We start from the raw sequence: 27,989 nt of genomic DNA on the forward strand, positions 1-27,989 counted from the left end.
ATCCTGCCATGTTGCACAAAACTAGTAATATCAAACTCTGTGTGAAGTTAGCTGACTGTCACAGAGCAAGGAGTAAATAAACTGTGCTCCAGGGGGGCGTGTGGATGAAGTGGTCCCAGTAGAGTGCCTGTGGAGAAATCCCCCCGTTAGCTCTCCTATAGCCGCAAGGAGTCACATAACAGCACCTATGAGCTAACAGAGCTATAGCACACGTTCGTACATTCATTCTTATTAAAGTATTGGTGAAATACAGACAGATAATGCCTTATTTAGAGGCTGCATTATCTTTGTTTATGCATTTGGCAGACGCTTTTATCCAAAGTGACTTACAAGTAGGCAGATAGGGTAAGAGGGTCTTGTCTAAAGAGGTAGCACCTTTCGTGCAGGGGATTTGAACCCAGGTCTCCCACACAGAAGGTGGCAATCATACTACTACACTATCCAGTCTTTGCCCCTTTCACTCCGATATATGGATCGCGAGTTATCTAAATAGCTTCCAAAGGACGCCGACTTTCGCCAAACTGTTCTCGGTGAGTAGATAAACGTATTTCATGCCAGAAATAAGGTCTAGGTTTAAAAATACCGGAGTTCCCCTTTAAGCAGTGGTCTTCTGCAGCAGAAGTGTTGTCTGTGTGACGTGTCTCTGGCTCATACGTGACCATGCATACATGGTCACGTATGAGCCAGAGACAGCATAGAAGGATAGCATAGAATAGACAGCATAGAAGGAAACAGAGAAGGAATTGCAGCTTTACATGAAGTAACTAGCACACCTGTGAGTACATTAATACGCAACTGGAAATAAGCCAGTCATTTTGCAGGCTCATAAAACTAAAACTAAAGAATCTGTTGCTGTTTATAGACGCAGCCTAATGCGATTTGGCAGATATCATCATCCCACAGTCTGCACACATTAAACACGATGCCGTAGCCAAGATCATCAAATGCTTGTGGCGCAGTGTAGCTTGCAGTAACTGTGTGTGTAAATGCCTTAAAGCACGCAAGTCAATCAACAAAAGAAAAGTGCAAATAAAATAAACTTTGTCTTTTGAAATGACTAAATCAGAGTGCTGATCTTAACTCCCCTGAGGTTCTACGGCATAAGTTGAGGATATTATGATCTGTGGGTTTTTGTTATGTTTTTGCTGTTCTGTTTTCCAGATTTTCTATGTCAGGCTTTGTTAAGTTAATCTTTCTGTTTCACTGTCTTTTGTTTCATGTTGTCAGTTTGTTCCCTTGCTTTACTCAGTTCACTTCTTCCCCAAACCCTAGTTTTATTAATCACCACACCTGCCTTCTGCCCATCATCAATAACTCTCAGCTGGTTTCCCTGCAGTGACAGCGCCTGAAGAATCTTTAAATTCTTTTTTGCAATAAAGTTTTTTCAAGTCTACCTCCAGGCTGCTTTGTCCTGCGCTTTGGTCCTCCTACAACACACCCACAGGGCAACAGGAGAAGGCTGTTCAATAAAAATTTCCATGAAACATTTAAGAAGTGAATTCCAAAATTCCTTCTTCTTGCTGGGCAAGTCTTGAAGTCTCGTTTGCTGCTGTAAACGACTGATAGAAGTTGTTGCTGCCATGGAACAATCAGAAGTGAAAATCTGACCTCATTTTCAGAGTGAACACACATACAAAAAACATCTTTCTCCCACCTTGAGAGGTTTGTGACTGCGAGGGTCGGTCTCCTCCTTTCCCAGAGCAGTGGGCTGCTGGTTGGTTGCTGTAAGCTGATGCCTCTGGAACACCAAAGCCTCCTTAAACTCCTCCTGTGTCTTTGTCTCCAGCAGCTTCTGTCTGAAGGAAATGTCAGAAAACAGGGTGGCAAACGTCCGGCCCAGCTCCATTGCTGTCTTGGTGCTTTTCTATGAAAGAAACAGACGTGTAAAACCTTCAAAAATTAAGTGTCACACCTTGTTTGATGTGGTAACACAGCCTGCAGGCCATGGAACATAAAATATGTTATTTCATAACTTTTTCAATTGGTATTAAATGACATCTCAACCATTTCTTTAAAAAAAAAAGTATCTTTTTTTTTTATTATTACCTCAAAGAAATGAAAAAATGCATAGAAACATCTTTCTATTGCTTTTTCCTCAGTGCTGACATTAAAGTGTCAATCAATATATTAAAACAACTGTATTTATTAGTAATCTAATGGAATATCCAGCATACACTGTCTACTGGACAATTATTGTATGAATTGCTTCCCAAAGTCATAGAAAAGAAAAAAAGATTTAGAGCTACAAGACGTTATTACTTCTTGTTAGGTTTGGGAACAGATTTTGTGTATTGGGGGTGTCAATAAATCCCACATTGGTCACAGGGCACAAAGTGCAGCACAGTGATGATAATGTCGTCCTGGCAGACTCTGAGGCAGCACAGTGCCAGGGAAGCCTTGTCAGCCAGGTGGTGATGATACCAACATAGTCAGGCTTGGTGCGCAGCAGCAGCTGCAGTAAACAGTAAAACTAAAGCCTTTAAGCTTTTCGGCAGTAGTAGCCGAATTTAAACCGGAGCTGAAAGAGATGAGAGATATGATCCTGATGAATCTGGAGGCTCTTCCTCTATAAAGGAACGTGATACAATACATTCAGTCAGGTTTAAGAGGAAGTCTTAAAGGAATAAGATACCAGAAGCATCACTCCCAAGGATCAAATGCACATCCACGACATTCTCTGAACAGTTTGTAGCTTGAGTCACACAGACAACAGCTGTAGACTGTGTATTACAGCACACACGGTGGATTTACAAAGTAGACACTGTGCAATGGAGGTGTTTAACAGGAGACTTCTAAAAATATCAAGCAGCTCTGTGAAACTCAACGAAATGAAGCAAATGCTAAATATCACCATGTGCTGCCGTTCAGCTACGTGCTGATATTTGACAATTAGTAATATAGCTAATTACTTCAGCCTTAACCAGTGTTGGACAAACTAACTTGCTAACAAACGGTGCCTTTCCTCGGGCTACACAGCACCCATCGACACTGTATAAAGCTATTTTTCTGCTATAATGCTATGCTTCTACAACATATATGATAAGCTACCAAAAGTTACTGGTAATGTAAATATTTAAGCAAGGAAATGACAATATTATTTCCAAATGACATAGTGTTCAAAATCCCACTTTTCTATGGTTTAAGCCTTGATTTTTTTATTCTTTTTATTTCCATCTCTGCACATGCAGCAGCTGGCTTCTCACCTCCTTTTTGCTACATTTCTGGTTTATTGAGCTTTTTTTTTCTTCAGCTTTTTGACTGGAGGAAGCACTACTTGTAATCATTTAAAGCAGATATACTCTCATCAGTGTTGGAAAGGTTGTGCATGAATGGAATCAAAATCAGACCATCTCTACATCTGCTCCAGTTAGCCAGCCAGGTCGGCCAAACACCACCTCACGTGCAGATATTGTCCCAGAAAACAGAGAAGCCGGGATGCCAGTTCAGCAAAGTCAGGTTGTACTGGGAGCTTTTATTCTATCCAGACACCTTCTGGCAGATGTTCTGCTGGTGGAGAAAGGGTGGATGGGTTGAGACTCAGAGATCATCTGTGCAGAGACCTGGCCTCATCACAACTCAATGGGTGTATCATGTTCTGTGCTGCCAACACGGGACTCCGAGGATGAATGGAGGACTCAGTGATGGCATCTGTGATGTTTGGTGCTCAATGGCAGTCAAGGTTGATGGAAAAATCTTGCCAGACGTTAAGCTTTTTGATATCGGAATGTCAACAGATTTCGTCACAGTCTTTGCTGCTGCGGTTATTGCTATGCATTACATTTAGCTAGATGTAAAACAAAGTTAAACATTTTTCTAAAAGAGCTCCCTGTTCACATTGAATGATGCCATCAGCCATCACGTGTCCAAACAGTATGACAGTTGTTGTATCTGGTGACTTCCCAACCAGACCCAGCCGACGTACTGTCATGCTGTTTTTTTATTGAAATAGTTTCAGCCTTGACACGAGTGATGTTATCTTTGGGTTAATAATTCAATCTTGACTAATAAACTGAACTGTAGAAAAACAAATGTCTCCCAAGGCATTACTATTTGTGCATTATAGATCGCGGCACTGCATTCTTAATAACTTAATAACCCTTTCCATTCCTCACTCCTGGGACCTCTCACATTTATTTTCTTGCTCTTGACTCCTCTCCCACCCAAACTTCCTAAGTTGAACTTGAATTTGAACCAGTTAACATTTTCAAAACACATGACCAACTAAAGCTGCTAATGTCTTCTTAACCTTCTTTATCTGGGTGCCATTCATCATCACAACTCATCACTTGACTCAGGCCTTTCTGTGCACTTGACTTGAAAAATGGAGAGATGCTAACTGACATGTAAATACTGGATCATACGTGCCAGCGTTCTACAAGGTATATTCTAGAAACAATCACTAGTTTTAAATGGCACAAAGTACTTTTACTAAAAAAAAAAGCATCACTGATGACTTGAATTGTTGTACAAATATAACCAGCAACACATGAAGTCCCGTTGAGTGGACAGAACATTGATCATTATTTCTGCCCAGAATAAAATAAATATTTGGAAACTTAAACAAGGACCTTGGATTCTCTATGATTCCTGAGCCGTGTGGCATATCTGGCATCACATCGACCATCTTGGTTGAAAGAAATTTGTAGTGCACTTACACTGATGGATCAGTAGGTGGTAATGCATGGGATGACTCACTAATGTCCACTGAAGTGGCAACTATACCTTCAGGGCCTTGTACTTCAGGACCAATGCATATGCATGGGCTGTCCACAGTGATGAGGCAATGGCTGCAGGGTATTTATAAAGCTCTAAAGGTTGCGTCAACTGACCTCTTCTCATGACATATCAACACGCTATACACCATATGAATCTCATAAATTCTACAAATATTTATTAAAATATTAAACACAGAACTACAGAATACTAAGTATTCATATTTGCATTCTGCCTCCTGTCACCTCTTTGTTTCTCTTTTACCATCTCTGCTCTCATGTACCTTTTTTGATGTTGTTTGTGTGTGTGTGTGTGTGTGTGTGCGCGTGTGTGAGTTTGTCTTCTTTAACTTTATGTCTTTTGGAGATCTCCTTCAATACAATATTCACACTTAAGATGCTTTTGGAGATGCACTGCAGCCCTGAAATTTTTGAAAGATTTCGCAGCGGGATGGGATGTGAGAGTGCAAACGTCCGCAGCATTTGCTTCCAGTGCTTCCAAAGATTTAGTCCAAGTGTGCGAGCCGACAAAAGATGCAGCCATACGCTCTTCAGCTGACTTGTATGTTTCTTCCCACTCTCTTGGTTATCATAGATACATTCCTTTAATCTGGTTTTGAAAATGTCTTCTGGATGTGCTCAAAAAAAAAAAAAAACAAGGATTTCCACTGCAAACTTTTTGGATAATTTCCAGCGTACTCTTGACAGATGCAACCCTGAACCCTCTCCCTTTTTCTGGCAGTGAGAGGGCACCTCCAGCACAGAATCTCCCACTGTGAAGTGTGCGTGTGAACAGAAACTTTTCAATCTTTATGTGCTAAAATGGCTAAAGAGAATTTTGACAAGGGGTGTCCAATGTTGGATACGACTATGTGGTGTGAGCCACAGTGTATTGAGCTCGGTCTTTGTAAAAATGCCTTTGCAAAATACTCATATATATCATATTCACTAATTCACTAAGCGAGTCACGCTGCAGAGGACTTTTTTTTTCCTGTGACCCCAGTATTTCATTAGAAACCAATCAAAACTCCAGTGAATCTTGAATAAGTGAAGCTGCCATCGTCCTCACAGGGTGAAACTGATAAAAAATGTGAAATGAGTGAAAGATGAGTGAAATTTCATGAAGTTATTAATGTCACTGTTTGAGTGACAGGGAACTGGGAAAATGTGGATGTAGAGAGTAAGTATGACTGTCATTCAAACAAACACAGAGGGCAGCAACTTAAACTGACTCTGGGTACAGACAAGAAGAAAAAAAAGCCACAATTGCTCTAAAGTCACCAAGTCACATGCTGGATTACATACATCTGCCAACCAAAGGAATTCCTATCATCATGATCATCATGCGACTTCGAAGATTTTCTTTTGCAGAAGCAGTCACCATCCACAATAACTGAGACAAAATAATGCTTTTTGTTTACTTGGGGCTCAGATTAATGTCTTTGGAAATGCCATTAGTGGTTTTGATTGTTGCCTGCTACGCTAGAAAAAGAGGGCTGCAGGAACTAAAAGAAAGAACAAAAATAAATGAGGGTTTGTGGGAGAAAATGAGATAGAGACCAGCCAAACAAACAGAAAACATAACGCAGTTTGCTGAGGCATCCCTGACTGCCAGGGTTTCTACAGCCCCTACCACCACACCACTGGTGAAATTAGTGTGCTTGGGGAATACAACACTAAAAGTGTAGCCAACATGAAGAAGTGCCTGTTTTTCAGTGAAAGGGGATTGAGGATGGGAGGGGGTCTTCCATTTGGAGCAGGGCAATGATCAGAGCCATCTGAACACCCGATAGTGATGTGTCTGTGCATGCATGTGCGCAGGTGTGTGTTGAGCTGAAGGCTTAAGATGGGGCATCGGGGGATAGAAAGGTTGAGTGGTTCAATAGGAGGTAGAAAAAGTTAACGTACTGATGGGAGGGGGGGATACTGCTGTAGCCGATGGCCGACTCCATCAGCTACAGCAAGCTCTTCAAAGGAAAACAGAAGTCATACACACACTTTGATCCCAAAGGTCCTACCAACAGGATGCACGTGCTCGCACAAAAATATCAAGAGGCCACCACCACTGAGTGTTAGTTCCAACATTTGGCAGCTTAGCAGCACTAGCATTGTAAGTGAAGGTATAGTCAATATAGAAATGTAGGAAAAAAAAAAGTTTTACGCTGACAGAGCATCAGATGGTTTTCAGACCTCTCAAAATAGATGAAATACAGTTTTCTATCATTTCTATTTATCAATCTATACACAATTGCCCACAATAACGAAGCAAAAACAAGTTTTCAGATGGTTTTGTCAAACTGTTAAATTAATTGCTTTGAGTTAGCCAATTCACATCGCTCTTCACAGCCTTTGTTGTAATGCTCTTTTCCAGAGTGCTCTTAATCTGAGGCTGGGCTAAAAGTGTACACTTCACACAGAGTGTGCAACCAAGAAAACATAAGAATGGTTTTCAGGAAAGCTCCATGAAAGTCCTGAGGAAATCTGAAAATGGCACAAACACTCTCCATCCAGCCTGGTTAAGCTTGGACAATTCTGCCAAGAAAAATGGGAGGAACTTCCAGAGGATAGGTGCAAAAAGCTTGTAAGATCTTTCAACAGAAAACCTGAGGCTGCCATTGCTGCCAAAGATGCTATAACCAAGTAATAAGTGAGGGGTCTGCATAATTTTGAGCGATACATGGTGTACTTTTGTAATTCATTAAAAAAAAAATCAATGGGATCTAATTTAAGATGAAACATGTGGAGAACCTCAATGTTTCTCACGCACTGTACATTTTGGAATCGATTTTTGAGGAGAATATGTTTTCACATCACAGTTTGCAACAAGTGAGGACGAAAGCAGTTAACAAGATAGAAGATAAATAATAAACAGATAAACAGACATGAAACTGTAAACTTTGTGGTTGGCTGTTACCATTTTGGACGGGGCCAGTATCAGGATGACATAGCGGACTTCGCAGCAGTTCTCCCCCCAGTTTTGCGGCCTCTCCAAGCGGGAGATGCACACGTGACGTCTCTGGAGATGCTTCACGTTGCAGCTGGAGGGGAGAGGAAAGAGGAGAAGGTTTTACAAATGTCAGCGCGTCACCTCCCCTGCAGTGCCCTTCATATCCATAGATTAACCTCTTTCTCTGCAGCAACAGTTAGAATTGAAATGGGTTAGCGGAGCTTTTATTCACTTGCACACAATCACACACACATGCTCACAAATCCACAACACAACACAAATATACTGCAGAGGCATTCACACAAAAATCACTAAATCTATTCATCGTCTATTCCTGCTATTCCATATAAGAGTGTTTTCTGAGCTGAGGTCCTGATAACACGTCAGAACCATCCATCAGAACCATTCAACAAGCAGCAGTCATTATCTAAGTCAGATGTTTTGGTGATCCGTTCATCCATGTCGAGCCTCTCCCTGTGTGGACTAAGCATCACCTGACTTCCTTCTTTGCTCTCATCATAATTACTCTGGCAGAGAGAGAAAGCCTTGTGACTTGAATCTAAATGTGTGGTCTCAGGACACTTGTTGAAATAATTGACGCTGTCTGTCTCATAATGACACTCTCTTTATTACATATGCTTCTCATTCATAAATCCATTAGACTGATTAAACTCACTGAAACTCATTTTTTAAAAATATTTTTATGACTACTTTCTCATCTAATGCATTGCCTGTATTTAGAATTACAGCAAGAAATTCCGTTCACTGTTACAAAAATTGTAGTTTGGGTTAAATGATGAATTCACAAACAAATAAACAGCTAAAGAATTATCTAAAATAATTTCAACTAAAACCTTGCATGTTCTCACACACACACACACACACACACACAGAGAGTTCTGCTCACAGAATGCAGAGCCAGGACTGCTGGTACTGGATCCCAGTGGCTGTGGCTGTCACTCCCTGGATCGTCTCAGACAGCAGGTGAACTGTAGGTGGAAGGTCAAACACAAGTTAGCTGAAGTCGACTTCATATTCAGTTTGATCCTCACACACTCTTATTTCCTGCTCCAAATTTGCATCTTATTTTTTCTGTGTTGACCTAAATGGCACCAGCAATGTCTGTCATCCGTTCATAGCCTCTCTGCAACTAAGATATACAGATGCATGTTAATTTCCACATTCATGCAGTCAGAGTATTTTGGAGCATTAAAGTGTCTAAAAATAAAACCGGGCTCTGACTTTTTCGACTAGGCGAATGATGCCAGTCAAATGCACAGAATGTTCAATAGAAATCTAGCAACTCATCTGCCCTGCCAAGCCTCTCAATATGATGTCTACATCAGACGTATCTAATGAGCTCGCCTTCTGATTTAGACATTGATGCCAGGCTGCACTGTGTGCAAAAAGCCAAACCTTGACAAGCTAATAAGGGTGTCCATTCCACCTCAGAAAACACCAGCGTTCATGTTCACAGATTTAAAAACACATTTCATTGTGCTGACATGTTTACAGAGTACAAATAACTAAACATGGGCAAGTAGCAGCACAGCTGAGGCCAGCGCATTGCTTCCTAATAAGAGGAATCTCCCTTTTGACTTCACACACTGAGAATGATGGTTTTTTTGTTTAGAATTTTTTTAGTAGGATAAACTCTCCTAAACCTCTCAATAAGATTCAGCCTGCTTTGTCTCACAACAGCCTTTTCAACTCATTGGTAGTGAAAAAATGATGGGGTGGAAATGTTTTGTATCGTAAGCAGAAGGGACGATCATTTCCATATCATTCTGTTTTTTCCTGCCAGTGATTTCTTTCTTTCTGTGTCTTTGTCTTTCTCTCCATCACTCTTCTTTTCTCTCCCACTGCCATGCCGTCTCATCAATAAAGTATCCTCCATTCATGCCAGAAAATGATGGGCGTCACCATGACAACAGTATCACAGTGCTCAAGGAGTGAGAGAGCTAGGAGAGGAGAATGAGTGAGGTGCGGGGGGGGTTACACGAGAAAGCGGGAGAAAAATAAGAGAGGAGGAGAATGCAGATAAAAAGTAAGGAGGGAAGAGAGTATGAAAAGAAGTCAGCAAAGACATAGAATGACAAGAAGGAAAAAAGCTGTGAAAGAGTGAGGTGGGAAGAAAAAGAAAATAGATAAATACAAGGAAATAGGCAGGAGAAGAGAACAAGAGGAAGGGAGCATGCAGAGAGAATGAAACTCGGGGAAAAACGTAAGCAAGAAAAACAGGGGCACAGTCGGTACGAGGGAATGAGGGGGAAAAAATCATTACAAAAAATGTATGTGACAATCAAAAAGGAAAACAAAAATGAGACAGGATGAAAAGAAGAGCCAGAGACAGAAGGAGGAAAAGGGACAGAGAGATAGGGGAGATGGACTGGGATTCAATTCAATTAATAGCAGTAAGCCTGACAGCCATGTAATAATCAAAACCATCCAATTTCTCATTGACGTCAGGGATGAGGAGAGGGGAGACGGGAGGAAGAAAGACAGAAAAATGCTAACAGAACAAAAGAAGGAGTAAACGATAAAGAGGGGATGGACAGAAAGAGATACAGGTTACAGATGAGCGGCAGAAAAATGCAGAAATGTTGTGCTTTGCTAGGTCATCTGTATGTCTCGAAAAAACAAAGTAGGTGGCCGATGTTAAACCAAAAAAAGGGAAGCAACTATGAGGGATTTCTAGTCAGTGCTATTAAAAACTGAACAAGTATGCAATATAATTAGTCCAAGCTGGATAATTTTGTATATTACAAGTAGAATACTGTATGATGGAGAACAAATTTACTTAGAAAAGAGCACTGGGGGTGCTTTTTATGCATCTGCTACTACTAAAATGATTAATCATCAAAGCTGCTCGTCTACTAGCTAGTAAGTAATTTACAATCACATTTCTGGAGGCTTACAGGGCTCTATTTTTTTTCTGAAAGTTGTGTTAAAGTGAATTGCTAACTTATTATGTATACTTGTGGGGCGGCTGTAGCTCAGGAGGAAGAGCAGTCGCCCACCAATCAGAAGGTCAGTGGTTCGACTCTGGCTTCCCCAGGATACATGTCGAAGCATCCTTGGGCAAGACACTGAACCCCACGTTGCCCCCCCATGTGTGTATCTTAAGACGTGCTGTATGAGTGTGTGTGAATGGGGTGAATGCGGCATGTAGTGAAGCGCTTTGAGTGGTCAGTTAGACTAGAAAAGTGCTATACAACTACAAGTGCATTTACCATTTACTTCCATAAAAAGCAAAGGATTGTAATGTTCAGTTTTTGTTGTAATTGTTTAAAAGACGTTATATAACCACAGTAATGGAACAATACATCGGAGTTTTATTTATACTGAACTTTACATATATACAAACTGAGTGGATGAAATAATAGAGATCCTCGCCAGTATAATGCAGGATAGTTCAACAGCCCCATAAACTGCATACTTGAAAACTACAACACTGACTCCACTCTGTTCCAGAACATTTGGATGAAAACTGAACCGTATCACCTTCATCAAAAAGGCTTTATTGTATAACGGTTGTGCTCATTAGCTTTGGCAAGGTGTAGCTAAAAAAACTGGCAGCTGAATGTACTTTGCAAAAAACAAAATATATACAAAATTAGGTCAGATTACAACCCCCCCCATCACATAAGATAAATGGAAAGCACAATCCAGTGTTGCGCTGCCTTCAGTTTGCTCTCAACCTCATGCAAACATTGCTTTATCAACCTAACTATAAACTAATTAGTAAATAGTTATAAATAAATAAAAATAAATAAAAGTGGGAATTCACTAATAAACAGGCATGATCTAAGGTATGGGAATGTTTTGCTGCTGTGCTCAGCTAACAAGTCCAAACCTGACATGAATGTCAGGAGAAGATGTATTTGTGACTGATTGCTACTGTGATCAAGTTTGAGACTAATTAAGAAGTATTCATTCTGAACTTGTCATTTAAGTGAAGATTTCTGCATAGTTTCATCAGCTTTCTGTTACACTGCGGTTTTTACGCAGAAAAGAAAAGAATATCTATGTATAAACACATATATATATATATATATACATATATATATATATATATATATATACATATATACATATATATATATATATATATACACACACACACACACACATATGCTCACACAATGCATACCAAATGTGACAAACTTCAATAGAAAATGATGAAAAAAAAAATGTGAGGAAGGCAAGATCGGATGGAAGGACAGCTCTCTTTGATGTTTCTGGATTCTTGGTAGTTTCTTAAACTGTGTTATCCACATGGTTTGGTTGGAGGGGGAAAACAGACATCTGCAATGTCTGCAAATCACATGAGATACTGTCTGTCACAAATATGCAAGAGATGAATCCATAAACATGCTAAACCAGTCAAATAGTGGAGTGTTAACATTTCTCTCGGTTCCTGTGCCAGTTCATTATCAAACGCAGCAGAAAAACTGGCGGGGATGTGCAACTCCAAAAACACAGATTAGGAGTTTCTGTCAATGTGTAAAAAAAGGCTTCAAGCCCTTTAGGCAAGGACGCTCCTTCAATTATGCCCAGACGTGTCAATAATAAAGCATCCCAATCCTATGCTGCATGAAAGATTGACTGTGGTCTCACCCATGGGTAGATGTGTCAGTAAACACACATGCACACACTCGTGAATGCACACAAAGCAAGATGATTGGTTTCCTGTCGACGTGGAGGGCACTTTGAAGGAGGTGATTAAAACACGGGAGTGCTCCACACAGAAGTGGCAGATGAAACACTTACTGAAGGAATCATCACACAGCACACAAATGCTATGATGTCACACGGCGATGAGAGGGCCACCAGGACTGGGTCAATGGTGACACCTTGTTATCTAGTGAGGTTTTCAGTTTTAATCTTCTAATTGCTTGAGTTAAAACATGGATATAGTGCTATAGAGTCAAGCTGGGCGGTATATCAACCTGCTTCTCTCTGTACGCAGCCTCTGCCCCATCTTTCCCCATGTGTTTGTCAGCAACAAGCTGACAAGCGTTTAAATACAGATATATATACTATCCTAACTGTATATTTCTGTGGAAGGGTGGCAATTAATTAAATTCCACTCTTTAAATAAAAGTGCTTTTGACAACATATGTGTGGCATTGAGTTCAAGCTGAATATTTAGTCTAATACAAAGTACTGATATATATCATGTATCTCCATTCAGCCTCGAAATATCGGGATATGAGTTTTGGTTCATATCGTCCAGCCCGATCAATGGGTCAAATAAAAAATGAAAAACCTTTATCATTTGAATTTTGTGCCTTTACTTTCAATCAAATAGATTGATTATGTTTCTGCACTCAAATCCTCAATCAGAACCAGTCCTTTACAAAAAAAATTAATAAATACATTAAAAAAAAATAAATCAGATAACATCATTGGACAATGACTCTGCTGGACATGTCGTTGATTTGAGGGGGAGATGAAGAGGCATTGATATCTGTGGCACTGGAAAGTTAGCTAGTGTCTGTAATCATCTGATGACTCAATGAATCGACCCAGTCCTGAGCGTGGAGAGGAACACAATTGGTATACTGATGGTGATTGCTACAGAAGCGAACTACTGATTGCAGCCTCACTGGAGCTGATGCTGACATTTTCATCCAATTAGCACATCTTACCGTCATCAAAGAAAACGAAACTTTGTGACTTGTCTGCATGTGGAGAGGGAGGAAGAAAACCAAGAGGAGAGACAAGAGAATCAGTTCAGTCACCTTCTCTGATCAACAGGCAAGCAGTTTCTCAGATTTTTTTTTTTTTTTTTTTTTACAAACACTCAAGAAAATGACATTCAAATACACACTGTGCCAATGCACACACTTTCTGGTTAACAGGCACAAACATAAATATCTTGGCTGAACAGAAGTTTCATTTCCTGCCCTTCTTTACCTCATGTATATTAAATATCATTTTCCAGAGAAAATCCCTCTAAGTCTTGTCTTTGTTGGGCACGGAGAGATATTATCTTGATTACTGTCCACAGGCTATTACCAAAAATGGGATCTTATCACTGTTAGCAGTTATGCATGTCCAAAGGAACCCAAAGATGTCAGTAAAGGGATCAAGATGAGAAAAATGGCATGTATGGCCAAAATTTTTCATGTGATACAGATCTACATTTAATGGTCTCAATTTAAAAATTTAAATCTGCAGAGAAAACTCACAAACCTTACAGTTGGGAGAAATATGATAAATGTAAAATAAGGAGTCATGGCTGGCTGATTCAAAAACTGGCTGTGTCACGCGAGTGTGGTACAAATTTCTATTACTGTGATAGGTGGTAGAAGATTACCTGATTCCAATGAGGTGTACAGTTAGCTTAGATTAGTTAGATTCCCAGTTTAAGTAAAATCGGTGTAATATTTCTGTTTTGTACAATTCTGGAATCAAATGAGAAAAGAAGGAGCATACAGAAGGTTGGGTATCCATATGGTATGTAAGCACAGTGGTCATTTAGTACCTGAAAGGAGAGAACACGGTAATCTACATTATATTAGAACATTCGTACATCTATTTGGAATACCAGACATTTTGAGAACAAATGCCAAGCCATACTTTTCTTCATTAACAGAAAGAAATATAAAACAACCCGGTATATCTTAACGAGAAGAAGTTATGCAACAAACCACTATACCAAAACCTTCTGCAGCTGGTGTTTTGTTCTTCGCTTTGTCAAAGTTTTTTTGTTGTTTATGGACAGACCATAACATCTGTTGTTGAATGCATTGAACATTAACAATTGGCAAGGACACTGGACACACCAGCAGGTTTGTCTTCATTGTCTTCATTTTCTCTAATTAAAAGTTGTCATCAGTTTAGTCCAAAAGATTGTTCTTATTTTTGTTATCTGGTAACATGTAATGGTCCAGTTATATCTTAGAACATCATGCCAGCACTTGGGGTCAGTCTCAGAAAAACGTGAGGTTTAGGCTGCTCTTGGTTGCGTCGATGCTGTTGTTGGTCCTTTTGCTTTGCTCTGCTGTGGAAAAGATACTTGCAACTAATCATCGTTAGAAAAGGCAAGGGGATTTTTAGATTTACTAATATGAGTTCTGCAAATGCTCAGAGTTTTCAAATCTTGTCACAATCAGCAGCCATGAGCTCCTATTATACCGTTTTTCCATTGCAATTTATAAAATTCAATCAAGGAACTCAAATGAACTCTTTTCTATTTTGCACCGCAGATACATTCTCAGAATGGATGGGATCAGCAGTTTATCAATGTGGCAGGGGCGAAGCTGCAGTGACACAGAGACAGAAACCTTCTTTATGTGTGTGCAGTATTCATAACACCGTGACTTTGTTCATTCAAAAGACTTATCAGAAACAAAAGAACTGCCTTCTTTCTTTCACAGCCAGTCTGTTTTACCAAGATACCAAGTACAAAATAACCTTCAAATGTCAGTGATCTGACATGCATGCATGTAAATGTTTTTGGCAGACAGCTTGTGAGCCTGAATCTGAAAGCACTAATTTGCAAAACTGCAGAATCAAATATTTCTGTTCAGATTTACTAACCTATAAACATACAGCAACAATTCCAAAAAGGTTGGGACACTGTGTAAAATGCTGCGAATAACTAGGCTGACTGGCAACAGATTACTAAAATTATTGGATATAAAAAGAACCTCATTATCCCAAACTTTGAGAAAAATAGCCAAACCCTTTCATTTCATATTCAGATTTATTAACACACGACAGTTTTTCAGTTTATTTGAGAGGGCAAAACCAACTAAGAACACAGAAGGATAATGCAAACCGAATTAAAATTGAGACTGCGAGATTGATCAAAGGTGACGGCAATAAAGGCCAGAAATTATAGTACAGCCATCATAAACAGGGCTCACAATCATCAGCGCTCATAGCGCATGGAGCTTTAGCTAAAAGCATCATAGAGGATGAGAGGATAATAATATTTAACAAGACAGTGCTTAAAATTGACAATAAGTCATTCAGTGGCTTAAGTACTACTGCATGGTCTGTCATATTCAGCATCCAAATCATTTATTGATGCTGTATGCTAAAGGGTGTTGGTATTTTCTCTTTGACAGTAGTTTATATCATAAAAGGCGAAGTAAAATTATTATGCATGAGTTGCATCATCACCAGCAGCCCTGGTTGTTATTTCTCTGCACAATGCGTGGACTAATCTCCAATGCGGAATCCCAAGACAAAAGTGAACCAAAAAAACAGCACGTTGGCCTCTAAAAACCGACTCCTCTGTACAAGTTGGAGCAGGACTAATTGTCTCTGTAGGCTTTCATCTTTTTCATTTCTGTAATTTCTCTCCTCTCTCAGTGCCTGTTTTAATCTCTGCCTGTTCTCTTTATCTCTTAGCTGTACAGTATTACACTCCAAATGAGCCGGTCCATTCACCATCTGTAATACTCCGCTGTGGTAGAGTGAACGTAGATATGGCAGAAATGAATACCTAAAGTGATAAGTCACGTTGATAACATACTTGAGTGTAATATGTATTCCCCCAGGAACAGTCTTTGTTCCTTCCCCAGAGATATTTTTCCCCCTCAGCACTGACATGAGTGTTTCACATTTGAATCTGGGGACCTCACCAGCAATATGCAAATTCTGGAAGTGACTGAGGGGAATAGACTGGAAAACAGGATACTAAAGAGCAGGATTTCAAAATGAAAAAGGCTTCCTTATTAAATAATTACTAAGACCAAATTAAATCAAATAGCACTGAAATCCTCTGACTACTAGGAAAACAGATGTTGTGATGCTGATTTCATGCAAATTTTTTCACTATTTTTTCTGCACGTACTGTAAACACCACAGTAAATACAATTTACCGGCCAGCTTATTCGTTCTGCTAATGCAGTTCCCCAGAAAAGTTTAATTCAAACAGTTTTGGTGTTACAACAGGTGATGCCTCATAAGGTTGCACACTTGACAACTAATACTCAACACATCCCACTTTGTGTGAGGTATTACTCAAAGCGCAGTATTTTGTGATTCGTTAGATGTTTTCATGGAAAGGCTACTTTCGAGACGCTTTTAAAGTTTTAGATCATTTTTCAGAATTAAGCGACATTGTTACAACACAAAATAATTTATTTACAGAATCTCAAAAATGAAAGGAGCCTCTTTTAGGTTCAGTTTTTAGACATGGAGCCCATACCTGTCTACAAATCTTTTTTGTGAGGATGGTATCCACAAAAACACACACAAAATACACAAAAAAAAGCCCATTCCTTTGCCTCCTTGTGGGCTATTCTGGGAGAGAACAGTCAAGCGGCAGCTGCCAACACAGCTTGAGAGTCTCAGAGAGCCATTTGAAAACGATGTGAGTGATCGATGACAGAAGTCAATTATCACCTTGCGGATCTGTCAGGGGGCGACTGTGCAGGGTGAGCTTCACACACCAGCCACCTCGGACTAACCAATAAACAACTGTGGGCACCAGCCCAGCCAGACAGGATAACACTGGACACAAAGTACATTACAGATAGCTCTTACACTGCCATTATCTTCACATGCTCTTAAAGTGTTAAGAAACATCCCTCTAACTATGTTGGTTTTTTGTATCTGCACTGCTGTACATGTTGGGAAAATAATTATAGGTAGGTAACCTTACTGTAATAAAAGGTTAAAGCTTTCCTCAATTCTATGTGACATTAAGTAGAAGGAAAGCATCACATCATTTGCCAAACATTTACTCAGTGCACAGTTGTGGCAGAAAGCAAGGCATCAACAATGGCTCCAGACTGTTAGGTAAGAGGATGGATTTCTCCTGCTCTGAGGACTGAGAGTCACCTTAGCCTTGACTTCACTACTCAGCCTAAAGCAGGGCTTCTCAACTGCTCTCAGCCCGGGACCCACTACAAACCAAACAAATTCATTTTTGAAAAATAGCCTTTAAAAAAACATTTAAACATACATATGCATGCAAAGTGAATTTAAGAGCATTTTTGCTCATGAACATGACAACTACATGTATTAAAGTTACTACGATAAAATTAAAAACCAAAACCGGGTTATATTTGCGTTTCGCCATCTTGCCTCCGAACATCATCACAAATTTCACATCACAAAAAAAAAAAAAAAGGTAACCGGTAAACGAATGGTGGTTACCATGGCAACGAGAATGCTGCATGTGTCTGACGCCTACCTCTCTCTGTCTCTTTGTCTTTCAAGAGAGAAGACGAGTAAAAGATCGGATGAGCATTTATTATTCTTGAATTTTAATTTTTTAAAAATGTATTTATTTTTTTACAAGCTGTCTGCGACCCGCCCAGAACGTGTCCCCAAACAAGACCCACCAGGTGAGAATCGCTGGCCTAAAGGACGTGAGCTGAGGGGACTGAACTAATGTGGCAGGGATCAAGAAGCCAAGTAGGCACCAAACTTGGAGAAACTATATCATATTTTACAAATGAATATGCAAAAGTAAAACACAAAGAGTACCTAAAATTTTAGGGATACATTACTTTCGCTTTTGGCAACATTTTAAACTCAGTAAATTCTTCTTCCATTTGCTCTAAAGTATTAAATCACACTGTTTAACTGACATGTATTTTTCTATTCAAGACAAGTGGCAGCCTGCTGTAAATGGCACTGGGGTGAAAGGTTAAATCAAAACATCTCAACAACATTTACAATCATCTGAAAAATACTTTGCTCCACAACCCAACAATGAATGGAAAAGGCATACATACAAAATGACATATGGCTGGGCATTAATGTGTATGACATCTGACGCCCAGCCCAGTGACATCTAGTCATTTCTGATTAAAAAGGCAGAGAAAAAAAAATTGGGAGTCCCAAATTCAAATGTGTACACTTTTCATTTTGGGTATCAAAAGCCCTCTGGGCCGCTCAGTTTATCTGGTAATTCTGCCCTTGGGCTTAGCTAATGTTGACCAGTGCTGACATCAGATGGTTAAAGTGTTGAATACTGCCCATGATCTGATTGTGGGAAGACACGGTTAGTTCAAGCTCTCCATCTGAAAATATTTTGTGTGTCCTTGACTGTTTAACTATATGTACTTTCCACATACTTTAAATGCATGTAAACGCAGTTCTTGCTTACCATTGACCTCCTGAGCTCCTGCATCTGTGAAAAGCATGCTCATCACCTCTTCAAAGTTGCAGCTGGGCTCAGATGCATGGCTGTCCTGGCCCACGTGGTGCAACATTCTCTTGAGAACATCGTCCAGTGAGGCTGCGGTCTCATCCAACAGAATGCTGGCTCTCGCTAGGAAGCCATCCAGGTCCCGGTGTGCCCGGACCTCCTCTTCAAAGTTCATCAGCTTCACATACTGTTGAAAAGATTGAACTGTTTCAGATAATTGAAATTGTTTTGTTTTCTAAAAACTCATTGAAGATGAGTCAACAGCAAGGCAGAGGACTTTTAAAAAACACAGTATTGCAAATTCCATTAATGATCCTTCGGCAGGTTCACCTAAGGAAACCTTGTCATGGCTTTTACGACCTCCAGATAGTTAAGTTCAATCATCTCCTTGGTTGAAACTGACAGTTACATATGTAACAAACCTAAGGAACTATATCCCCAAAGTGGGACTTTTTCATTGCTGGCATCCTGAAACTGATCCTGAAACATCCCATAGTTAAGCTGCTATAGGCTGCTGGTGGGCTTCATCTGTCACACCTTTCCTCACTTTGCTCTCTTTTTCCCCCTGTTTAATTTCTCAAATGATTTTATGTACAGGTGACATTATTGTGATTATCAACTTGTGTTTCCAACAGATATCCTTTGAATGGTGTTATGGTGTTTTTCCCCCCTCTTTTCCCTCTTTTCTGTCTTCTCAAACCCCAGCTGGTCGAGGCGGATGGCCACCCTTCCTGAGTCTGGTTCTGCCAGAGGTTTCTTCCTGTTAAAAGGGAGTCGTTCCTTTCCACAGTCGCCACAGGCACGCTCAGGACGGGAGATTGGACTGAAGACAAGTTTCGGTGCAATCTGTTGGTTTCCTTAGCTAGGATATTGTTTTTGAATTGACTCTATATGAATGAATTGAATTATTTTGAAATTCATTCATTGGATTTCATTGGATTATGATTACAATGAATTGAAGGTATTTTTAAACCTAGACCTTATTTCTGGCATGAAATACGTTTATCTACTCACTGAGAACAGTTTGGCGAAAGTTGGCGTCCTTTGGAAGATATTTTAGAAAACTTGCGATCCATATAAAATGGGCATTATCTGTCTTTATTTCACCAATACTTTAAGACGAATGAATGAACGAACGCGTACTTCATCCACACGCATGGCTGCAGCACAGCTCACTCACTCCAGTAAGAACGTCCATCTTACTCAAAGATGTTGTCGTTCACATTGTCAAAATTTGATAAATATCCTGCCATGTTGCACAAAACTAGCAGTATTTGCTACTGCTAGTAGCTCCATGTGAAGTTAGCCGACTGTCACAGAGCACGGAGTAAATAAGCTGTGCTCCAGGGGGGCGTGTGGATGAAGTGGTCCCAGTAGAGTGCCTGTGGAGAAATCCCCCCCGTTAGCTCTCCTAAAGCCGCAAGTAGCCACATAATAGCAGCTATGAGCTAACAGAGCTATAGCACACGTTCATTCATTCATTCGTCTTAAAGTATTGGTGAAATAAAGACAGATAATGCCTTATTTAGAGGCTGCATCATCATTGCCCCGTTCAGTCCGTTGTATGGATATACTCTGATCGCGAGTTACCTAAATACCTTCCGAAGGACGCCGACTTTCGCCAAACTGTTCTCGGTGAGTAGATGAACGTATTTCATGCCAGAAATAATGTCTAGGTTTAAAAATACCTAATAGAGTTCCCCTTTAATAAGCAGGGTAATATGACAGAAGAAAAAGCAAATGATTGTGTTTGTCTGACTTTTAGAATGCACATAAACATGTTAGAAATCCCACAGAACTGAGCTTCCATGGCAAAGCTGAGTTGTAACTAATAGGTCAATGTGTAAAAACACCCTAAAGGTTTGAGGTTACCATATCTTCCACACCACCACTTCTGAACTTAACAATATCATTTTTGAAATCATACAATACTGAAAATGTAATTCCCTTTTTTCAAAAGTTTATCCCAGTCTGAGTGGTGTCTGAGAGTCACCTTTAAACAGAAGGATGAACACAGCTCGATTAAGAGCCCAGACACTCACCAGTCCTTGATTTCATTGATTTTGTGACTGACAGAAATTCTGAAGATGAGTGGATTTCCTGCTGTTCTTTTTGAAATCCAATAAGCACCAAGAAGAGAGTCCTTGTATGAAGGCTTTGGGTTATTTCAGCAAATAGCTGAAATTTGATGTTTAAATGTATGAACGTATAAGGAATTGGGGCTGGGTGTCGTGTGCACCACAAGTCAAGTGAATAAAAGGTTAAGAGTAAAATCAACTCATCTGACATAGGTTATATTTTTAGTCAAGTTTGTTTTGGTTTTTCTTGTTTGGATGTCTATTGATCATTGAGCAAACAGCCGTGAGCCAGTGAGGATCCAGTTAGAAGTTGGTGGGAATCTAGATCACTTCCTTTAAAATTGAGAGACGAGAAAGTTGATGAGGAGCTGCTCTCACCAAGTGCCTTTTGTAGTTCCTATATATTCCTAATATCCGTCTTGTATTGCACGAAATGCACTGTTTGTTAGTCTATGTATAAAGAGTTAAGCATTGTATGAAATTTTAATTCATAATTAAGGAATGATTGTAATTTAGAGGGGGGGGGGTAAAGCATTTATATCTATATATCTGTCAATATAAAAATATATATTCTTTATTTAAACATATGGACCACAATTAATAAGCAGATGCACTGCACAGCTCTGGAGGGTCACAATGGATGTTACCATGCAAATGCATTATTCAAGGAAAAAAAAAACAGAAGGACAGTGCAAACAAACACGAGTGTGGTACAGAACGGGGAGATTACAGAGAGGAACCAGGCAAGCTTTTGGCAGGAGCTGAAATCACTGACAGGCTCGTACCAGGGAAGAGTCCTGACAGCCTTGTTTACCAGATTAAGCTCATTCCCTGCGGATTTGCTTGAAACACCTTGACCTATGACTTTCTGATATATCCAGTGCAAGTAAAGGAAATAAGTGACATGTTACATACCAAGATATCTCTGATATGATCCATAATCGTAAAAAAGAGGCAGATGGCTAAAAAAAATAATTTTGTGTTGCTTTGCCCCAAACTTGACACCACACTGCATGAATTCATTCTGGATTCAGCATGGGGTGTTTATCTATAGACAAACACATATGATCCCAGGATAACCAAAACTTTATGTTCTCACTTCTAGGATTTCATCACTGATATTTCATTTCTTTTTCGTACATGAATAATGGTGCTTACCCTTCTTGATGTGTTCAGTAACACACAACCTGAGTCATCAGCATCTGAGGGCAAAGAAAGAGACGCTCATTAGAAAAATGGAAACAGCTAATTCATTTAGCCATCGATCGTACAGCCAACAGGTGAAGTTGTTTATTATAAAGGGAAACATAAAACCTTGCTTGTTTTAGAAAGGTGCTGCAGTAGCTGTAGACATATTGTTTCTCTTTTTTTTGTATCTAAGCAGCATTTTTCTGTGAAACCACTGCATTTTAAACATTTTCCTATGCTAGTTTGTGTGCAATGGTCCTGGAATGATTTCTGTTAGTAATTCTGGCACACGTTTCCCTCTCTTATGATACATACATGCCGGTGGGAAGGTTATTTGCACGTGGGGGCAGCTGACTGAACTTTTCAAAACCCAAGTAATGCCTGAAATAAGACCCCAAATCCAGATTAGTTATAGAAAAGATGTCTAAGATACAGAGCAGGAGCTAAACTGAGAGAAAGGAGAAGGAAGTTTAAATCATTTCTTCCTCTGACTTTCTTGGGAAATGTGGGAACGCTGACAATGGACGAGCTTGGAGCACAGATAAGGACACTGTGGGAATATCAAAGGGCAATATTATCTGTTTCGCTAAAGAGTGGCAGCAGGAACACCTCTCCACCGGTTTCAAGGCTATTCAGCAGACAAAGTGAAGAAGGATGGACCGCAGTGGTTGTTAACCCCAGATTGTGGCACTGAGAATGAACATCTCTGCACCCCCGATTTTGAACTGTTGTCTGTGAGTTTCAGTCCTTATTGTCTACTGTGAGATTTCACCTGTGATACCTGCTGACTCTGCATGTGACATCATCAGCTAAGTTGCTGCAAGTTACAAAAACAAGATCCCAAGAATCAACCTCTCCTCTCTCTGATAAACTTCCACTTTTCAAAAGTTCGTCAACTCACTTTTATCCTGTTTCTACTTCATTTAGTTAGACATCTATAACAATAATTCATACTGCAACAACATACAACAACACTGATTGAGCTAAAAAGAATTATGTGATCATAGGAGTTCATACTGTATATACTTTGATTGAATGATCTTTTGTTGTGTTTTTATGAGTAATGTTAGAATGGTTTTAGAACTAAAGCCCCCTGCTTCTTTGTTGTTTTCTTCTGAGGAGATAAATGAACATGCATATCCTGCGTCCATCTCAACCACACCTACGCTCTCAGCTAAGCTCACACACATGCACACACGTTAATATGTGGACTGGACTGACACCGCATAGATACTTTGCTTAATCTTGAGTAAAGGGATGACAGAAAATGAGGGAGAGTGAGAGATGGAGAATAACAAGACCTGAAAGCTGACTTGAGCCATGTGAGTCCTTAAACCCCTCAGCGACCAACGCATCCAATAAGTTCAGCTTTTCCAGCTTTTGTTGAAGTTAACGTCTTATGCAAATTTGGTCACTATAATGACCTGTTTTTAGATTTAAAAGCATTTTGAGCAAACCGAACAGTTTGTAATGATGGTAAAAATTCTGAAATTACAAGTAACAACCATTCAGCTCATAAAAGGAAAGTAGCCTGAGACCTTTTTTCTAATGCTGATGAAAATGTCAAGAGGCACATCTCTAAATGCTCTCATTGAAGAGGGATTGGCCTTTCACTGCTGATAAGGCTTTTAATACACACGTCTGTGGAGCTGAGGCAAGTGCTCTGATAGATTACAAAGGTTCGGATTTTCCCAGTGCTGAAAAGAAAAAAAAAAGCTTTTTATGTCAGAAAACAATACGGGGACAGACCGAGGGAATGAGGTTTTCGGTCTCTTAACTAGCAATCCGTCAGCAGCCCACTGGCTCTCATAAAACAGACCGCTGCCACCATTACATAACTGCTACTGTGGAGGGGGCACATTACAGAGGTACCATGGGCTTTCCTCCTCTCGTCCGCGTGATGATCTCTGGACTCTACGTAGAAATCAATCATTGCACAACTCCTCCCTCAAGCAACGAAAGGCAAGAAAACCCCTTTTTAACAGGCCAATAACCCTTAGGAAAGCCCAAGGATATCATAATATCAATAATGCAGTTACAACTGAAAATGTTTTGAGAGTGAGTCTGCAGAAAGGGATGGTGGCTTTGATCGCCACTCCAAACACCTTGCCATCGTGACACTGCAGGCAGTGGAGGAAAAAAAAATAAAGAGCCCCAACTCCTGCCTTTCTGTGATGAGACTAAGGCGGGGGGCACGTGCAGTGTGCAGTGGATTTTGTTCATCAAAGCCTCACAATCAAAAAGCACACGGCTGGGCTGATCCCTTCCCACAGGGGGGAGGATGCTGCAGCTCTAATTGCCGTCAGGCTGCACTCATAAGGAGATATTCATATATTCATATAAGATTACCTCATCCCCAATGATCACCTCCTTCTAATGGTCTCTGTATGTCTGAATGTACTGAGAGGCTTAAAGTAATCCAGGAGAATTTCTGGGTTTAGGGATCAGAGAGAAGAAGTGTTAAAATGCGACACAGGCGTGTTTTCCTTATTTGATCAACGAGGCACTAAAACTCTTCCGTGACAACGGTTTGTAATCTCACAGAGGAGTGTTGTATTATTTTACAGTACAGTGACTGATACAATTCATGTGTGACCTTTCAATAAAACTAAAAAAAAATAAAAAATATTTGGGTCTGGCCAATAAGCTATAACAGTGCGTAGATTCTTCAACCATTCAATATTTTGTAGTTTTTAGCCCCTTAAACAGCTGGACAGTGTATAAACAAGCTGCACGTAAGTGGTTCCACGTCGACATACCACGGGAAAGCTAAGATTATTGAGAAGCAAAGCTTTTTAAAAGACTGAAACATGCTTTTTTTCATGTCATTTCGTGATACTGTGACAAACATGAATCAACCCTTACAACCATCAAAAGAAAATTAACACTGAAGCAACTCATCTTTGTTTTTGCAGAAATGTATATGACCGATGGATTAAAGCTCTGTGTAAAGCCAAATTGGCCACAGTGAGTCTTCTTTGCAAGGACTCACATGCGCTCATGCAGAAGAACTTAGACATTCTGTGACATACTGAGGACAAGAGAGCAATGTTTTTGTGGACTCCACTGCTTTTTGCCTGACCGTGTCTTTAGAAAAAGCTGTAAAACGTTCCAAATTTTTGTGCTACTGTTATCAAATCTGGACCGGAACTTGTTAAGGTATCAGGATGTAGTCTGATCCAGCTAATAGCTGACAACTGTGGTCACACATCTCATATAACACATGTATGTAACAAGCCCCACTGTGGGTTATCAAGATCAAGTAATGACAAGTAACAAGTTTTCCACTTCAGTATTCAGCAAAAGTGACTGAACTGAAATGGAACTGAGCACCGAGCTTGCAGAAAAGCAATCATTAAATCACATCAACTTCTAAAGAGCTTTCTCTGAACGTAGAAGAATGGACACGATCATATCAATGTAAAATAAAATAGAAAACAACACGCATAATGTATTAGCAGAATGTATTTACAGCACTTTCAGTAAGCTGCAACATTTCTCTCTCTCTCTGCCACTGGACAGAATTTATAGATTCTTCTGCTACTGAGTAAGAACAGAAATTATATTAGCAGCACTCTGCGTGATCTGGAGCAAATTCATGTATATTTTCAAGCACCAGGAGATCAGGTCAGTCATCTTTCAAGCATAAGGACAGATTCAAACATCAGCTCATGCATCAAGTAAGATGCAGGAGAAAAATTCCACTTCAAGAAGCACAGCTAGCTGCCAGCTGTCTCTGAGCTAGACAGTCGATTCACTTTCTTTTTCTTTTCTAGTTTAAATGTTTACTACGATGAAAAGGCAGCAAAGTATTTTCCTTTCTCTTGAGCATCCAGAGAGTAAACAGCTCATGAACACCATGGGTTTTGATTTCTCCTTCTTTTATGACTTTTAAGCAACTGATCAGAATTTACATTTAACTGGGCTTCAACAGACCGACCCATCATCTCCTAGTTTTTTAGTTCCAGGTGAATTTTCCTCAGTTAATCTAATCTACTTGGCTTTGGTTTACTATTTCAAACGAGCCAATTGTAAACTTACACTGTTTAACTCATCCCTTGATGTCACTTGACACAAAGATCCCAAAAATTTGTAGGATGTATTTGTTGAAGGCTATGAACACAATGACCAGTCCCTCTTCGTTTTACTCTCTCTCAAAACCCAGAAATATTCATACCACAAAGCAGACAAAAACAGTAATCTGGCAAAATGGTTCAGCAAACAACTAAAGCCTCACATATAAGCTTCAGCTGAACTTTGGATAAACTTTAGCGTCGTTTTTCTGTGAAAGAGCCCTGCATCTGGGGTCCCTCTGCTAAAATAATATGCATGACTAAATCATGGACTCTGTTGATAATTATTACTTTTGTAGGGGGTTGTTGTCACAGCCTATTCAAGCAGTCACATATTTGCCTTTATTTCATCATACAATCCATGTGTCATCTTTTGTGACATGTTTGCTGTTGTTAATGAGTCGTGTTCCAAGCTTTCATAATCCATTTCATTCATCTGAATGATAGAAGGAAACACAAAATATATACAATACTGTCCGAGAAGCCAATGTAGACATATATATATTTCTGATTTTAAATTAAGGCAGGAGCTGCTCTCTTTTGGTCTGACATAGTCACTGAGCTGTTTTTTCTTTTTAACCAAAAGTACTTTTTATTTAGCCAGAGAAGATGGGATTCAGTGCAGTTTCACACTGAATTGTTGTGGATGGCATGTTCCATTAGTGGTCTGCTTATGTGGAATATGACAAGAATAAATAGACTTAACACAGAATTGGGGGTACTTGATGAAACAAAAACAGTCCAGGATGTTAGTTAGTTAGTTAGTTGTGACAGTTTGCATTATGGCAAGTAGTTTACAATTTGATTTTAGACCTGACATTCAAACAGAAGATGTTTCACTGTTGTTTTCTTCTTCTAACTTGTTTCCAGCTTGCACCACTCCAGCTCTCCTGTCAGATCTGTTAAGTGTTACTATGTAAGGAAAATCAGACTGAGTGACACGGTCACCTGTCACATTTAAAGGGATTGGGCACTACGCTCTCTCTTTCCTAGTCTCCTGGTCCTGCACCTGGGACTGTTACCATGGTAACAGCAACCTGTTGACCTATGGAGTTTTAGTTTGGGGGTCAAAATCAACTGCACCTGCAGCTGACGAGCTGCCTGTCAACACCTGATATCAGGCTCCGGATGGACTCCAGATTTGGATGCGTTGGGGCTGGAGACGATCCAGGCTATCAATGGATGAAAGACTGAGTCAACGATGTACAGGGTGCCAATCCATCAAAGGCTTAACACACTGACAAATGAGACAAAACTATGGATGCTCATACTAGATTTAGAATCACTGATTTTCTAACGAGCATGTTTCGAACTGTGCCAAAAAAAGAGTTGAGGTCATTTTTCATGAGAGGCTCTGTGTGATTTCAGGTGGCTTCAGTCTCACTCTGATGCTTCACATGGGTACAGTTCAGAGATATAGCTTCAGATGGACGTATACAGACGCTAATTTTGCACAAAAATGTTCTAACAATATTGGGCTTTTTTTTTTTTTTTTTTTAAATCAGTGCCCATGTGCAATCAAAATCTTTGAAAATAATTAATATAAATAAAGAAATAACATAATCCCCAAAACATTCAGATAGTTTTCTTAACTGAAAAACTCCTTAACTAGGCTTCTTAACTGGCTCTAAGTGATTATGATCGAATGCAGCTGGGAGCTTCTCTGTGCCAATATAAAAAAAAAGGATTGTTTGACTGCACTCACTGGACTGCTCAGTAAATATCAGTAGGGAGGTGTAGCTATAAGAGGGAAGAAACCTTCTTGATTCAGAGATACATCACAATGCAGATGTGCAAGACTCTGCATTGATGCAGTGACAGAACACACTCAAGGCTTTGCAGCCTACAGTAAATTCAAATCTATGG

The 27,989-nt window shown here is 39.8% G+C and overlaps 1 protein-coding gene across 3 annotated transcripts in view; it reads right to left on the minus strand.

Moving 5' to 3' along the window:
* slc4a11 (solute carrier family 4 member 11) overlaps window positions 1-27,989 on the minus strand; it is a 78,331-nt gene that overhangs the window by 23,395 nt on the left and 26,947 nt on the right. For 2 of the 3 annotated variants that reach the window (XM_072365018.1, XM_072365016.1), the window contains exons 4-9: window positions 22,021-22,064; window positions 18,743-18,971; window positions 13,314-13,346; window positions 8,567-8,648; window positions 7,627-7,750; window positions 1,655-1,864 (exon numbers count right to left, since the gene is read on the minus strand). In XM_072365018.1, coding sequence (XP_072221119.1) covers window positions 1,655-1,864; window positions 7,627-7,750; window positions 8,567-8,648; window positions 13,314-13,346; window positions 18,743-18,971; window positions 22,021-22,064 — 722 coding nt within the window. The remainder of the gene's footprint in view (window positions 1-1,654; window positions 1,865-7,626; window positions 7,751-8,566; window positions 8,649-13,313; window positions 13,347-18,742; window positions 18,972-22,020; window positions 22,065-27,989) is intronic. The other variant, XM_072365017.1, reaches the window with a different exon arrangement.

Source organism: Leuresthes tenuis, unplaced genomic scaffold (genome assembly GCF_036924035.1).
Source record: "Leuresthes tenuis unplaced genomic scaffold, fLeuTen1.0.hap1 SCAF_15, whole genome shotgun sequence".
Classification (NCBI taxonomy): Eukaryota; Metazoa; Chordata; class Actinopteri; order Atheriniformes; family Atherinopsidae; genus Leuresthes; species Leuresthes tenuis.